Source organism: Mycetomoellerius zeteki, unplaced genomic scaffold, assembly GCF_001594055.1.
Source record: "Mycetomoellerius zeteki isolate Tzet28-1 unplaced genomic scaffold, Tzet1.0 scaffold471, whole genome shotgun sequence".
Lineage (NCBI taxonomy): Eukaryota > Metazoa > Arthropoda > Insecta > Hymenoptera > Formicidae > Mycetomoellerius > Mycetomoellerius zeteki.
Window position 1 is genome coordinate 458,302 of NW_017257470.1, and position 15,179 is coordinate 473,480.

A 15,179-nucleotide genomic window follows, 5' to 3' on the forward strand; every position below is an offset into this window, starting at 1 on the left:
CCAGCCAATCTTTTCTTTCAGTGTGGACAGTCAGAACACGGCGGCTCCTGTAGATGGCTGTCACGCTGGTCTATTGGATTTCTGTGATAGGTCAGATACTAATTTTCTTGTATGGTTTCGTATTGGCTTATTATAAGCGCTAATCAGGATTAGATCATTTTATTAGCGTCTCTTTGCACCAAGTGTCGTCTGTTTAAATGAAAAAGATATGACACAAAGAGAATGTTAAAAAGCAAGCCGTGAGATTCCTACAGGCCCCGGTGCGTGGTGAACATTCATGAATTTTTTGCTGCAATATTGCAGAAAAGATCTGTGCTGTATAAGAATTGCCTTGAATTAATAGTAATGCCTGAGCCCCTTCTCAACTTTATCCTTGCACCGAAGCTTTAGCAGCTTTAAAAACGCCACTAGCGTTTAAGACAAACAGATGCGAATAAATTGTATCATGAGATCAAGGATGATCGAGTCTTTAAATATCTTTCTCAAAAGACTTATCGATATTACCCTCAAATAAGCACTCGGAACAAGTTCTCTTGATTCTCACTCGAATTTCACGCAATTGTTAATCTGAACATTTCCGTTCGCGCGTCTCGATAAAAGAAAAGCCAACTACAATCCGTCTTTTGTGCGTGTAAGTACCATAGGGATAAATTCGCCCTAGCCCCAAGGCTCTCTCGGTTGATCTAACAACTCGTAGGGGTTGCATTCATGACTGTATGCTTGACACCATTGGGGATCTTTATGCGCGATTTCGTCGAGGGTTAACGTCATCGTAGTCCTGCGGCCAGAACGAGCTATTTGTCAAACATTTTCTTCTACGAGGATTGCAAGTGTAAGGTACATCGCAAGTCCCTTTACCTCCTCTTGTCGCCTCCCTTCGTTTCAGAACAATAGCATCCGTTATTGCCCGAGCATATGTCGAAAGTTTAACGATACACGGGGGAAGTTAATGCGGACAGTTTTACTCGATTTCGGAAAATTAAGGCATCACCATTCATAAATCGGGATTAATGTCTATATGCGATTTTTCGCATTTGCACGGTAGATTGCATAAATCTGATTAATAGTTTTGATAATATAACTTATTGATTGAAATTGATTCTCGTTGCACGCATGTTTATAGCTTGTTTGAGAGAAAGAGAGTAATGGAAGAAAAATTATTTTTATTGCACCTCGACTTTATTTTTCAAATGCGAAGTTTTACACATATATAACATAATAATATAATTAATAATATAATGATATATTGTTTAACATATTAACATTATATACTTATAATATTTAAAATAGCCATTTTTTAATTTAATTCACTAATTAAGAATTTGCGAACAATATTAGTAAACATTTATTTAATTAATTTTAAAGATTAATTGATTTATATAATATAATAAAGCTATTAAAAAATTAATATAAAGCATATTACAATTTATGTTCTATTTTTATCATTTTTATTTATTATTTTAGAACAATATAGATGTTACAACATTTTGTTGTATTTTTAAATACAGATTTAAATATAATGTGATTTTTTTTTAATTTTTTCGTAATACATTGATATTTGATATATTGATATGTTTTAATTTGATATATATTAATTTAATTTATTTTATGTATTAAATATAAATTTATTTTATGTATGTATTGATATATTATAAACATATATGTTATTAATAAGTTGTTGAAAAAAATTGAAAGAGAAATGCATGAAAAGCATAAAGTGTTTTCTTAGGTAGATTAGATGCAAGTTTTTACCATCTGTCCGTTGCGCTTCCCTTTTGACTAGAACTGAACGTGACTGGGACAATTACAACCCTACTTAGTCAACCAGATCATCTATTATTTAGTATTTATCTTTTACGATTTTGTATATATATAATATAAAAATACTAACCGCAATTCACACATATCCTTTCTATCTGTTTTTATCTGTCATAAATGTCGGATTATAAAACAACGAAACTGTATTTAACTCCTTTCCCTTCTCTTTTCCTCTCTCTTTCTCTCATGTTTTTATAAAGAACAATCACTGTTTCCCATTTTTTAATTATTGTCGTAAGCTTATATTACTTTAAAAAATTTTAATTTGTTAAATATAAATTATTTATATTAGCTTCTGCGGCTGTTAGTGCGTAAATAATAGATATTTACAGTGTAAATAACATATATTTACACTGTTGAATCTATAGTAGGTATTAAATTTAACTTAAATTTAATTTAAGTCACCACTGCTCTTACTTAATATATTATTATTTTATACTAAAACAATGGTTAAATTTGAAACCATATAATGTCAAATTTAACCATTATTTTAGTATATAAAATAACAATGTAAGCAGTATAGATTCAATTTAACACTATAGATTCAATTTAACACTATAGATTTAACAGTGATAGAAGGCGATAAGAGATATAATTTGCCAACACACACACACAGAGTTAACTGAATACTCTAGAGTGTGAAAGTCAAGTACAAACTATCAACATTGATTATCGCACTGGAGAAGACTATTCAGAGTCGTTTGCAGTTAAGTTCGTTGATATAAGTATATTTCAATTGTTTGCAAATTATATCTTATCGCTTTTAAATGTACATATTATTTACGCGCTAACAACCGCGGGAGCTTAATATAGGCAATTTATATAGAATATTTATATTTGATTTATAATGCTTATATTTAATTTATTCTCGAAGTCACAAAATGATTTTTATTTTAATTTTTTAATTCGTATTTCGAAAAAGTGAGATTTGCAAAACATTTCCTATTTACACTTAGCACACTACTTATTTTATCTTTACTATAATATAATTTTATCTTTAGTATAATAATAAGTCAAATTATAATACTACAGATAGTTACACACTGTTAAATCGATAGTGTCAAATTTAACCTAATGTGATTTATACTAAACGAATGTGTTTTATACTAAAACGATTAAATTTGACACTGTGTATATAGTGTCAAATATAATCATTGTTTTAGTATAAAGTAACGATAATTGAGTAGGAGCAGTGGCGACTCACATTAAGTTAAATTTGATACTACACACTCAGAGAAAAAAGTTGTATCAGTAACTATAAATTTGTAGTGAAATAGCGCCTCAACTATATACATATTATTAAATTCTAATAAGAATACTAGATTAAGTGAACTAAGAAAATATAGTACATTAACCATATAAACAATTTATAAATGGTTAATATTATTATATTTTCTTAGTTCACTTAATTTACTTATTGTTCTTATTAAAGCTTTATAATACATAGTTACAAATTTGTGTATGCATTTCTTATTTATTTTTGTCTTCCAAGTTTGAAACCAACGCTGCGCCTTTTATTGTAAGCTGAGTGGTTTCCCTCTTAGGAGAAACTGAACTCCGCTACGTCCCTCTGGTGACAGTACTACTCGTACTGAGCGACACTTTAAAAATTTTTGTCTAAACTAGAAAAATGTAATTGTTATATCTATTTGCATGAAGTCCAAGTAACTACTCAATGTAGTTGAGTCACTATTTCAGTACCAATTAATAGTGCATACACAATTAATAGTTCATACAATTTGTTACCGTGACTACATTTTTATAATATTCAGCACTACTTTAGTTTCTATTACTTTGTAAAACTAGTTACAGGTACTTCAATTGCAAAAGTTACCAAATTTATTTAGTTGCTGGAACTATTTCGTTTTCTCTCAATGCAGATTTAACAGTGCAGTACACGTGGAATTTAAACTTGTTTCAATCATTCTAAATTGATTAAGTCTAAAGAATACAATGCTATTTTGCGTGCTAGATCACTTGCGATCTAGTAACTTACTAAAAATTCTACGTTCTGTGAAGTTCTAATAATTTACCAGATTGCATGTGATCCAGCTTTTTATAAAAATTTATCTCCTTTTACTCTTCTTCTTTATTTACCTTGTATCCTTCCGTAACAAGACCCGCATTCCTTTTCGCCAAGATGCACTTCATCCTGAGGAGAAAGGCACGTTCCAGCTCGATTTCACCTCGCGAATTCGGTGGCGGGAAAGTGAAACCCGCTAGATCCGCTGGACTCTGCGGAAGATTCAACACGGAAACCATCTCATTGCGATCTTCCGGATAAATGTACTCGAATATGCTGTTTCCTGTTAATTCCACCTGCACATACGAACAGTTTCCGTCAATAGTTGCGGGATTAATGCGAATTTCCCTTACTTGATATAGCAATGTAACATATGTACACGATGTGATAATATGATACACATAATAATGCAATTTTGCGCGAAAAAGATTTGATCAAATATTACATATAAAATGTACTTTTAACATATTTGCTTTTTTCTTTTTCTTCATGTTTCTTTACATACTTAAAGATAAATAGTTGAATTGTTCAAACATGCAAATGTAATTGTGTAAAATGTTGATACATTTGTTCTTAAAAAAAATTGCCAAAATTGAATTATTAATTAATTAAATAAATGAGAGGATATCTCCCACCTGCGACAAACCTAAGTGTACGCTAGCAGTCTCGCTTATGTACATAATTTTTCCATCCGGTGCCACGACAAAGATGAAGCCGTCTAGTGTCTGCAATTAGAAATAGTTCGTTATCATGGAATTGATTTACTTTCACACATGAATTTAATAAGTAAGCGTATTTTCAAATCGTTAAATTTTCTAATTTTCAACAGAAAATATAAATGTATACTAGATATTTGCGTTATGAATTGGTGAGGGTATGTGAATAACAATCACTCACTTGTAAAAGATGCGAACCGAGTTCCTTAATGGCAGTCTCTCTGGAATTGGTGGGCGGTGGCGCGGCACCCCATTCGTCTCCTAGACCTGAAAAATTGATTCGAAGGAATCAGTCTTCTGCTTTTAATATTGAATGCGCAAAGATACGCCCATTAGAAGGTGTACATACTTTCTCTAGATAAAATGTATTGATTATTGCGTCTGCATAATTTTTGTTAAATTTACACTTTTCAAATTATAATTACAGTAATAATTTCTATGAATAATTGACTTCTTATAAATTAAAGTTCTTATTGCTTTTTGTAGTTTTTTAAATATGGGAATTTTTAACATTTGTATTAAAAAGGGTAAATATTTAAAAGAATTTAAATCCGATATTCCGATCTCTTTCTGATTTTCTATGATATACCGATATGAATGTTCGTGGTGATATTTCATACATAATATATAATTAAATCTACAACAACGTGGCTATGCATTAATTATAGTAATATAACAGAAGCATTTTCTGTCGTCATGTAAGATTTTGCGAAAATTGTGGATCGTCTTCTTACCAATGAAGTTTTTTATTCCATTTTTCTTAAACATTATTTGAAACACGTTAATAAATGAAAAATCAAGAGATAAGCAAGAAAACGAAAGCAAATTAAAAATGCTTTTTGAATAATTGAAACGCATAAAAATACGCGTTAATATTCGAAGAAGTCAAAATCTAATTTAAAGATAAATTAAATTCGCTCTCATGATAAATTTCGAGAGTCTCATGTCACGTGTCACGTGTTCATATTCGAATGCGACATTTCAAACGTCATGTTCTGGAACATATTTTCTTCAAGTTTGATCATCAACACATTCCTTGGAAGAATTGTCGATCATGCTGTTTCAATACACGACACGTGTCAGATTTTACGATCCTTATTATTATTATATCAATGTACAATAGCGTGTATTTGACAGACAGCTCGATCCATCTCAAAGAGAGAAACAGCCCTGGTTCAAAGTCTTTGCTATCGCCACGCTGCATCAAAAATTTTACATCATTGGAATTCAATATAACGAGTGTGAAGTATAGACTGGAGTGTGAGGAACCGTTAAAAATGGATCCAACGAGATTTGACGAATAATATCGATATTATCTTTGAATATCTGTGTTGCAGAAATTGTCATTATCATATAATTAATAAATCGACATTATTCCCTATTTTAATCAATTAATATTGATTTACTTCCGACGGTTGTTTTGGATTGTAAGGGGTTAATCTTGTGATAATAATCGACGACGATCGGCCTCTCGAGAAATTTCACGCTCGCTTTTCGACAAAGCGCGCGAGGAAGCGCCCTTAAAAGCGTCGTCGTGAGGACGCCGTGTCTCTTTTTCTCCGAGAATAAAGACGGTCGTTCTAGAGGGATGCAGCCACTTGAAATTCAATTCGCCGATGTCGTGAGAGGGGGAATCGAACTGGGGAGGCCATTGTAACACTATAACAGCCCCCATGCTTTGCTTACAAAGCGCCGGGGACTAACAATGCATTAAGTGCGCAATCACATCCATCTCATCCGATACTATTTGCCCTTTGCGCGTAAGAGTCCGGTTGCTAAATTCATGAGTAACCAGCTCTACAATTGGTGAAAAATAAAAAAGAGCGCAGACTGATTTGCGACTATTATCGTTCAATTACTGCAGTTTGGATAGTACAATCGTTTTGATTAATCGTTTAAATTAATTTTGCTAAATAAGTAATGTTGTAACTTATGTTGATAAATATACTATTATTTACTGTATTAATCATTAATTGATCGATTAATATAAAAGACTTAATTATAACAAATAAAAGCGAGATTTACCAAATAGGCATATTCGTTACCATGAGGAAAAACGGCTCTCATCTTGAGATAACTGGTAGTTAGCCTGATAATGCTGGCCTTGTCCAATTGCGTAGTAATAGCGCCTGGAAGTGGCAGCAGCTTTCCCAACTCAAAAAATTCCTGGTTCTCCTTAACGCGGCGCGATCGCGCTGCGTTTTTGCTTTTCTCTTTCATCTCGATTTCTTGCAGACCACCGGACGTGGTAGAGTTAGTGATGCCGTTCGAATTGTTGTTATGATTATGATAATGCGAGCTCAAATCCAATGTATCCGAGGAAGAGTTGCTGTCTACAAATAGAAAAAAATAATTTTTATTAAACATACGTATATATGTATATTTAAAAAATATGTATTTCATTAGAATTTTATTAGTTGTGTAATAGTGTTATTATAATCCTCATATAGAAATAGATAAGTAAACAGCTTCTTTTATTCTGCTGTCTCTCTCTCTCTCTCTCTCTCTCTCTCTCTCTCTCAACATTTAGTTTAAAAAAATTTTATTTTAACTTAAATTTAATTAAACCATTTGCTTTTGTGCAGATTTTGTTATTCATTTACTTATTACTATCTAAGTTTTAAAGATTTTTCAAATTTTAAGGTCCGGTTTTTTGTTTTCTGGTTGTGTGATTTAGAATTAACCTGACTTAACTTGATGATAAAAAATTTTAATTGATGATAATAGTTTTAGAAATAAAAGCACTTTCCTAGTGAGAAATGACAATGGAATCGATATCGATTTGACGTCGATTCGATGATTTCGATGTCGAATCGACGTCGGTTCCATTGTCATTTCTCACTGGGTTAGGCCCAGTTTTTTATTTTCAATTAACTTGCGATTAGACTTAATCTGATGGTAATTTAAAAATTGTGTTTTTCTAGCTATGATTAATTTCTAGCTATCTTAGCAGATTCGAAAAACTGCACTAATACGCACTGAGTGTGAACTTTTTCAGTGTCACAACATTCAGCTTGTGCGCACTGTATCAATGCATTCAGATTGTTATATTCGGCAAATGAAAACTGACCCAGTGTAGTGCTGAATTTATATTCGAACCAACTGAATGAACTAAACGAATTCAAGAAATGTTGTACCGATGTTTCTTGACAGTACAGTTTGGCATAGCACCAAAGTGGTTCTGCACTCGCACCATGTCAGAGCAACACTAGAGCGGAATCAGTGCATGTGTGCCGAATTCGCCATATGATTAATACTAAACTGATGGTGTAGTATGTAATAAAAGTTACTCACTACAAAATCATCAGTTTAGTGATAATAACCACATCTAGAAAAATAAAAATAAATTACAGTTACTCACTACAGTTTTTACATTATTATCAGATTAAGTCTAACAACAAGTTAATTAGAAAATGAAAAACTGGGCCTAAAGTGCTTTAATTACAAAATTAAGAAATAGGAGGTTTTTAACCTCCCAAAAAATATATAATATATTATTCAAATTACATTTATAATAATTTGTTTTTAAATTGACAAAAATACGTAAAATTGTTCGTAATTTATTTTATAATATATAACTTACATTTCCTAAAGAGAACACTTGAACAAAATTGAGGTAGCTCGTAATTCCTCGATGTTATCGCGCGTGTGTACGCATGTCGGTCTTAAGGATAGAACTTAATACGTCAAGAGTGGCATTAGGGATTCGCACGCGCGACCAGATGGGCTAGGCATGCGCGATCTACGCGCGTGCATACAAAATCGATGCAGCAATAACACGAACCGCGAATTGCACAAACGACAGTGTAAGGTACTTGCATTATCAGCGTGCCCAGCTGAATTAACTTAACTCCGCTACGCAGTTGACTACACGGAGTTCGATCTCTACGCTCGTCGTAATCGCAATTCATCGTTATCGTTAATGTCGCCGGCGGAAATGCCGACGTAACACCCGATATCCTGGCAGTGCCGATCGGCTGGAAAATATGTACGTTCCTTGTATTATGTGCAGAATCCTATAAAATTGTCACACCTTTCTCGCAATTCTGAAACGTTTCATATTTGCCTATATCTGTTACAGCTTTGCTTTTTCTCAAACTAATGTGAATAATGCTTCATATCTGCGACATTGCTCATGTGCAGGCGATAAAAATTTCATACAACTTTTTATGCTTCATGGAAAATCGTCCTGGATAACCGGAAAGGTCATTGGCCCCGTAGAGATCGGAATTTTGCAGGCGCAATTATTTGTCTTGCAATATTGGCGGTCGTGACTTTATTTCGAAATCACGTTCAAAGCTTCCAAGCTGAATTACATTTTTTCCAGATGAAATAGAACCGTCTCTATGGACACATCGCATATAACCCGTAAAATTGGGACTACGAATATTTTTTTTAATTTCCCGCAACTTTGCGAGCGCGTGACGAATTTCAAAAGTATAAATCGGTAAAAAATTTGCACTCGAACAATCGTGCACCACCGCTACGTAATTTCAGCTCGTACCTATTTGATAAAAATATCTCAAAGAATAAAGGCTCGAATAAAGGAAAAAGAAATTATAGAGTGTGAAAAATATCAAACGTGATTACTCTCATGTATCAAACAAAATATTTAAATTTATTATATTGTTGAAAATATTTAAAAATTAAATTGGCTATATATTTAATTAATATATCAAAATTTAATTATTAAATTTTTTACTTTAAATTTAATAGAAGATCACAATGTAATTATTGAATGTTTACTGTAACTTAGATAGAAGCTTTATACAAATCTAAAGCGCAAATTTACGTAGAATAAAGTATCAACATTTTTTCCCTTTCTCTTTTACTTACGTGCAGTTTAATTTTTCTTACATACAATAGACATTTCTTATGAACATATTTATACGAAATTTTTATTGAAAATAGTTCAATATATAATAAACTTACAAAGTCTATCACCTTCTTTATTAGATTATCAAAGATATTATAAAAAGCATCTTAAATTACAGGAAAAGGGCGGTTTTGTTGAAATATTTAAAAATTTAGCGAATACAGATCTGAAAATAATTTTTTTTATACCATAAAAATAATTATGGAGAATGCTTAAATTGATAGAATCAAAACTTTTTGTATCATTGCACATCATGTTTGAGATTTCTACATAATTATTTTGATGGTTCAATAAAGTTATTTTCAGTATTAAACAAAGTATCTTTTAAAATCATAACGTGAATATATATGTACACAACAAATAAGAAATGGAGGCCTTAAACGGTGGAACTGTATCTTTATTAGTGCTAAAATAATTCGGTGTGACTTTATATGTATATACATATATACATTTAATCTTACAAACTGCGCACCGAGTTTAATTTCCTGTCTTGAAACGCAGTCCTAATAGAACTAGAGTAGTAATATTACAAATTAAACTAACAATCAATATAATAATATTGGTACTTATAGGTATCTTAGAAAGATCTTAATAATCTAATTTTGAGATAAGCATCTTAAAACCTATAAATAATTTTATTGTGAAAAATATTAACTAAAGTTATTTACAGATCTATGTTCATTTAAAATTTTCAATATGTGAGCAAAATTGTTCTTTCCGTGTATGCATCCCCTTGCGTGCACACAAAAAAGAATTCCTGTAAAACACAAATATTTGTATAATTAATTTTTTCAAAAATATTTTGCGTTACAAATCGGAAGTTTGAAGTAAATTCCTCAAGTATTCTCCAAAACGCGTAGTCGATGCGAAAGGGATTTTGACCACGTCATTATTCGCGAGTGATACGGCGCGAGTGCCGCGTAACGACGACGTCGAAGCTTCTTGTTATAAGAAACGAAAGCAAAGGGAGCAAACCGTCATTAAAGCGCCGGCGAGAGAGCAACCTAACGATGTAGCTACCCGGACTTCTCTTGAATGGAAATTCGCTTGAATAATGCATTTTTTTGCCGCTTCTTCTCTGCTTCGGTGACAGTTCCAACCGATGCTTAACACCTCTCGATTTCCTTAGATAGGTATTTTTATCAAGCGCGTATCAGAGCGTGTCTACTCTGTCTTCTTGTTTATTTTAGAAAAGTTACTCTCTCTTTTCTTTTCTCTCTCTCTTTCTCTCATTTATATATATAAAAATCATATAATACAAAAATAAAAACGATACTCTCTATAGAAGTGAATCAGTGACTTCAATGCTACATTTATAACTGATGTAATCATCAGCAAATATTTACTGTTTTTCAGTAATAATATACTGATTCACTTTTAAAGGTTATGATCTTTATCTTAGGCTGTGTTCCAAAATTCACTGCCAGCGCTGAAAATCTACAGTTTACGTCACGTTATACTATACATTTTCAACACTGGCAATGAATTTTCGAACAGTCTTAATCTGATGATTTAGAGATTATTTTTTGCAAATTGAAACGCAATTCAATGTATCGTCAATGTATCAACTCATGTATTTCAGTATCTGTATAACCGTGTATTAAAAATTACACGAATTAAAATGGATATATTAATTACACGTGATACGAATATATTAATTACACGTGTATCTCCAATCTTCTCTAGCAAATATTCGCTGATGATTATATCAGTTATACGTGTAGCATTGAAAAAAAATCAATAATAATATTCACTTTTAGAGAATATACTTCGATATTTGTGTATGATTTTTTTCCAAATATTAGAAAAAAATTAATTTTTTCAGCTAATTCTCTGAAATAATGTAATTACTAAATCCTTCTAAATCATCCCATTTGCTCTACAGAAATTTTATCTATGAAATTCGCTTGATGCAAAAGTGATAGTTCAAGACAAAATTTAACAGTTAGTTTCTAAAATAGAATTAAAATCTTTCCGTTTGTAATTAACAAATATGAAAGATTATTGAATTGCTAATGATCTGTCAGTTTTCAAATTCGTTAAGTAAATTGTAGGAATAATTTTTTTCGCAGAGAGAAATATTGTAACAAAAATTGAAAATATTATCACAATAGAATAGAAAACATTATCACATATTCTGTTTAAGTGTATCACTTTTATATGAAAAAGTTTATTTATTTTAAAATTTTTAAACAAATTTATGAACACTCGGCTCGAGATGACTGATTCAAACATCTATATCGTTGAACAGTTAGCAAAATGCCAAGTGGAAGCCTTACGCAACATCGCGACGAATTTACGTATGTATTGTTTCGCTACTTGGAAATGTCATTTTCAAGGTAATGTACGTAACTCGACGTAGGTTATTTTTTTCGCACATTCGCAGAAATCGCACTGCACTCAAACATTCGTGCGCGCTCGTTGCATTACCGGGAAAATTGCAGGCCGTCGGAAATGAACAGGTCCGAGGAAAAGTGACTCTGTACTCCGAGAATAAACTGTTTTCTCATTAGAGAAAACTGTGTATTGTTACACTGCGATCGCAAGATCTTCGAGAACAATCGTCCATAGAGGTGCCTCCTGGCCAGAGACGCCATTTTGTATTGCGCTGAGCCACGTGTGCGCATTACTGCAAAGTTGATCTTTTACTACAAAATTAGTGTAATTTCGTTGACTAATTAGAAAAAGAGAAAGGGTGAAGATTAAATATTACAATTAAATATGCATTGAAAATTATGTATGATAATTAAATTTATATTACATTGGAATTAACAATCGGAAGTTTCATTTGAAATATGAAATTTCGAATAAACGATTTTTCAAGTTCAATTTCAAGAAAATTAATTTTAAATATTTATTTAAAATTATTAGACATATCTTTATTAGTGTATTAATATTATTAGATTAATTCTAACCGATATTTGCTCCGAAATTTCTTTAATTGACATTCGCGGGTCCAGTATACTTTAAATTAATGTATTTTCCCTGAAAGCTAACATAATTGAACTATTTTTGTTTTATTTTCAAAGTTAAAATTCGAGGAATAAGAGTATATGTAACTTAAAATTAGATATATAAAATTGTAAACAATATTTATAAACAAAAACGATAAGTAACATCGTTACTTCCAAGCCCAGGTTATAAACAATTTTTTACGAATTGAAGAAAATGTTAGGCTGCATTTCTTCAACTAGGTTATGAAGAATTGTTTATAACCAAGGATTGGAAACAATGTTACTTGTCATTCTCGTGTATAAGAAATATTTTTCATAACTTTACATGTCTAATTTTATGTTATAAAATCTTATTTCTTAAATTTTTAGAGTTCAATTATGTTAGGTTTCAGGAAAAATACATTAATTTAAAGTATACTAGACCTGTCAATTAAAGAAATTTTGGAACGAATACCGATTAGGATTTAAGTTTCACACTTTTTTGTCTTCATTTCATTTATTTATTTAAAAAAAGAAAGAGAGAAGTGTTACTCTATTCAGTTAGATTTATTTGTTTATTTTTATATTTTCTTGTAAAAGAAACGTAATGCTGTAATAAAGCGATACAAAGAAACGAATTATTAATTAATCTCGTAAATATCCGAATAATTTAATACCGAATTATCTGAAATAACTTTTTAACCATTTATTTAAATATGATCAACTGAACAATTCCGATTTTAAAAAATCTAATTCAATATCAGTGAATTCACAAAATTTACTAATAGATATTACAGAGAAATGATGACGCAGTATATAACGTATCAAAATTTATCAAAATTACAATAAAAAAATGAGCGGGTGAAAGTAAAATTATTTTTCATGTATTTTATAGTCATACAGAAAAAAATAAATAAGTTTAAAATTTGTATATTATTAATGTATAAAGTGAGAATGTTTTCACAATGAGAAATGTCCTTATTGGAATTTACAAAAATTATTTTTGCATTATGCTTATTCTTTTGATTATGCAAGCCTTTCTTTTCACGTCGACGAACATTTCAAAAATTTCAATATCTTATCTTTTTCTGTACTAAAGATTTCCATTTTATTTTTATATTACGCACTTGATTATACGGAAAGAATATACGGAAAAATAACACATGTGTTTTATATAACTCACATCGTTTCAATCAAAATTAGCAAATTCACCGATTTAAGTAAATTTGATTTTTTAAACGTGAAGCTTTTATTTGGACAATTGAACAGCAATTATTTCAAATAATTCGTGTACTTACATATTCGAACATTTATGAAAACCTGAATTTATATTTACGATGGATCGTATACATAACTGTTATACCTTCCCGATCTTCTTTCTGTTTGTGTTTAACCATCCAATTTGGGATAAAAAGATTTTTTCTTGGTGCAGTTGATCGATATTCGAAATTTTCCTGTGCCATGCTATATGTACTCTTCTTAACACGACTAGTTGAACTCTGACACCACTTATGATATGCCGTACGTGTCGCCGACGGCATATCGAAATTACTTAATCATCAGTTCCGAGCACGCGTATGTTAAGAAATGCTACGACGACCGAATGCGTGTTATTAATAAATCAATGTTGCGCTGAGATTTGAAAAGATTACTGCCGCAAAACGATTATAAGAGAATCTGTCGATGTTAGCAGAACGACGGGAAAAAACGAAAAAAGGACAGGTCGTGTCGCGCGTTTAAATCTCGACTAAGATTTATTCTGGAGTGACTCGCCGCTCTCCCTGCTGCTGACCAACGCTGTTTCTCGATGGGATAGGCGAGAAGCACCACCCTTATTTTAAGCCCCACCCTTATAGCTCGGAGGGTCAAGAAATTCCTTAGTGGTATACGTACTTTTTGTATGTATTCCTCGACTTTCGAGAGGGCAAGCTGAAGTCCAAAGGACGATAGTAATAAAAACGATCTTGCCAGAGATTTTATAACAGTAGTTATTTTATATTACTACTTGCTATAACGCTACCTCTCGAAGGTAAGACTCCGGTTTTCCGTTGGAAAGAAAAATCTGCGCTTCGGTAAAACGTTTTTATAAAATGTAATTAATTTTTCTGTACGTATTATACGACATTATACGATATTGTACGAGAATTAATTAGAAAACAGTAATATTTTTATATTCGTCGATGAAATTGTCTCAAAAAGCCTCATCGATACGTTTTCAATAAAATCTTTTGTCGCATTCACAATCGTACATGTATCAGTAGCCGCTCACATAAAATTCAATTAACTTTAATCAATATTCGTTGAACTAACTTTATGAAAACTTTATATACGAGGCTGTTTTCATATTTAAAATTCAAGGAGGATAATACATCACTATTAAATAAGTAAGTTAGAATTGTTCTATTGTCTTCATTATATTATTATATATTCATGAAAGAGAATAACTGTAGGAAAATATTTATAAAATATTTACAACGGATAATAACACAAGATAAAATTTCATATTAATAACATAAAATATAAGATTTCTAGAAACGTTCATTAAATATTACATTTGTTGGACAATATAAAAATGTAAAAAAGATAATTTTTCAATTTTTCCAACATGTGTTACAAGGGAAGTTTTGGTACAAATGTTGTCGTAGATATTTTTTCGAACACTTCACATTGGCTACGTTTACACCGTGCATTTAGGTCGCGACCTATACAATAGATGTCCTTGTTTATCTTGTAAGTTAAACAAAGACACTTATCGTACAGGTCGCGGACTAAGCGCACGGTGTAAACGTAGCCATTATTGTCGAGATTGTCCT

General features: G+C 31.4%; 1 protein-coding gene across 1 annotated transcript in view; it reads right to left on the reverse strand.

Moving 5' to 3' along the window:
- The window catches only part of sim (bHLH transcription factor single-minded), a 43,836-nt gene that overhangs the window by 8,713 nt on the left and 19,944 nt on the right, over window positions 1–15,179 (reverse strand). The window contains exons 2-5 of the mRNA XM_018455158.1: window positions 6,603–6,890; window positions 4,739–4,824; window positions 4,477–4,566; window positions 3,916–4,137 (exon numbers count right to left, since the gene is read on the reverse strand). Of these exons, the coding sequence (XP_018310660.1) occupies window positions 3,916–4,137; window positions 4,477–4,566; window positions 4,739–4,824; window positions 6,603–6,890 (686 nt within the window). The remainder of the gene's footprint in view (window positions 1–3,915; window positions 4,138–4,476; window positions 4,567–4,738; window positions 4,825–6,602; window positions 6,891–15,179) is intronic.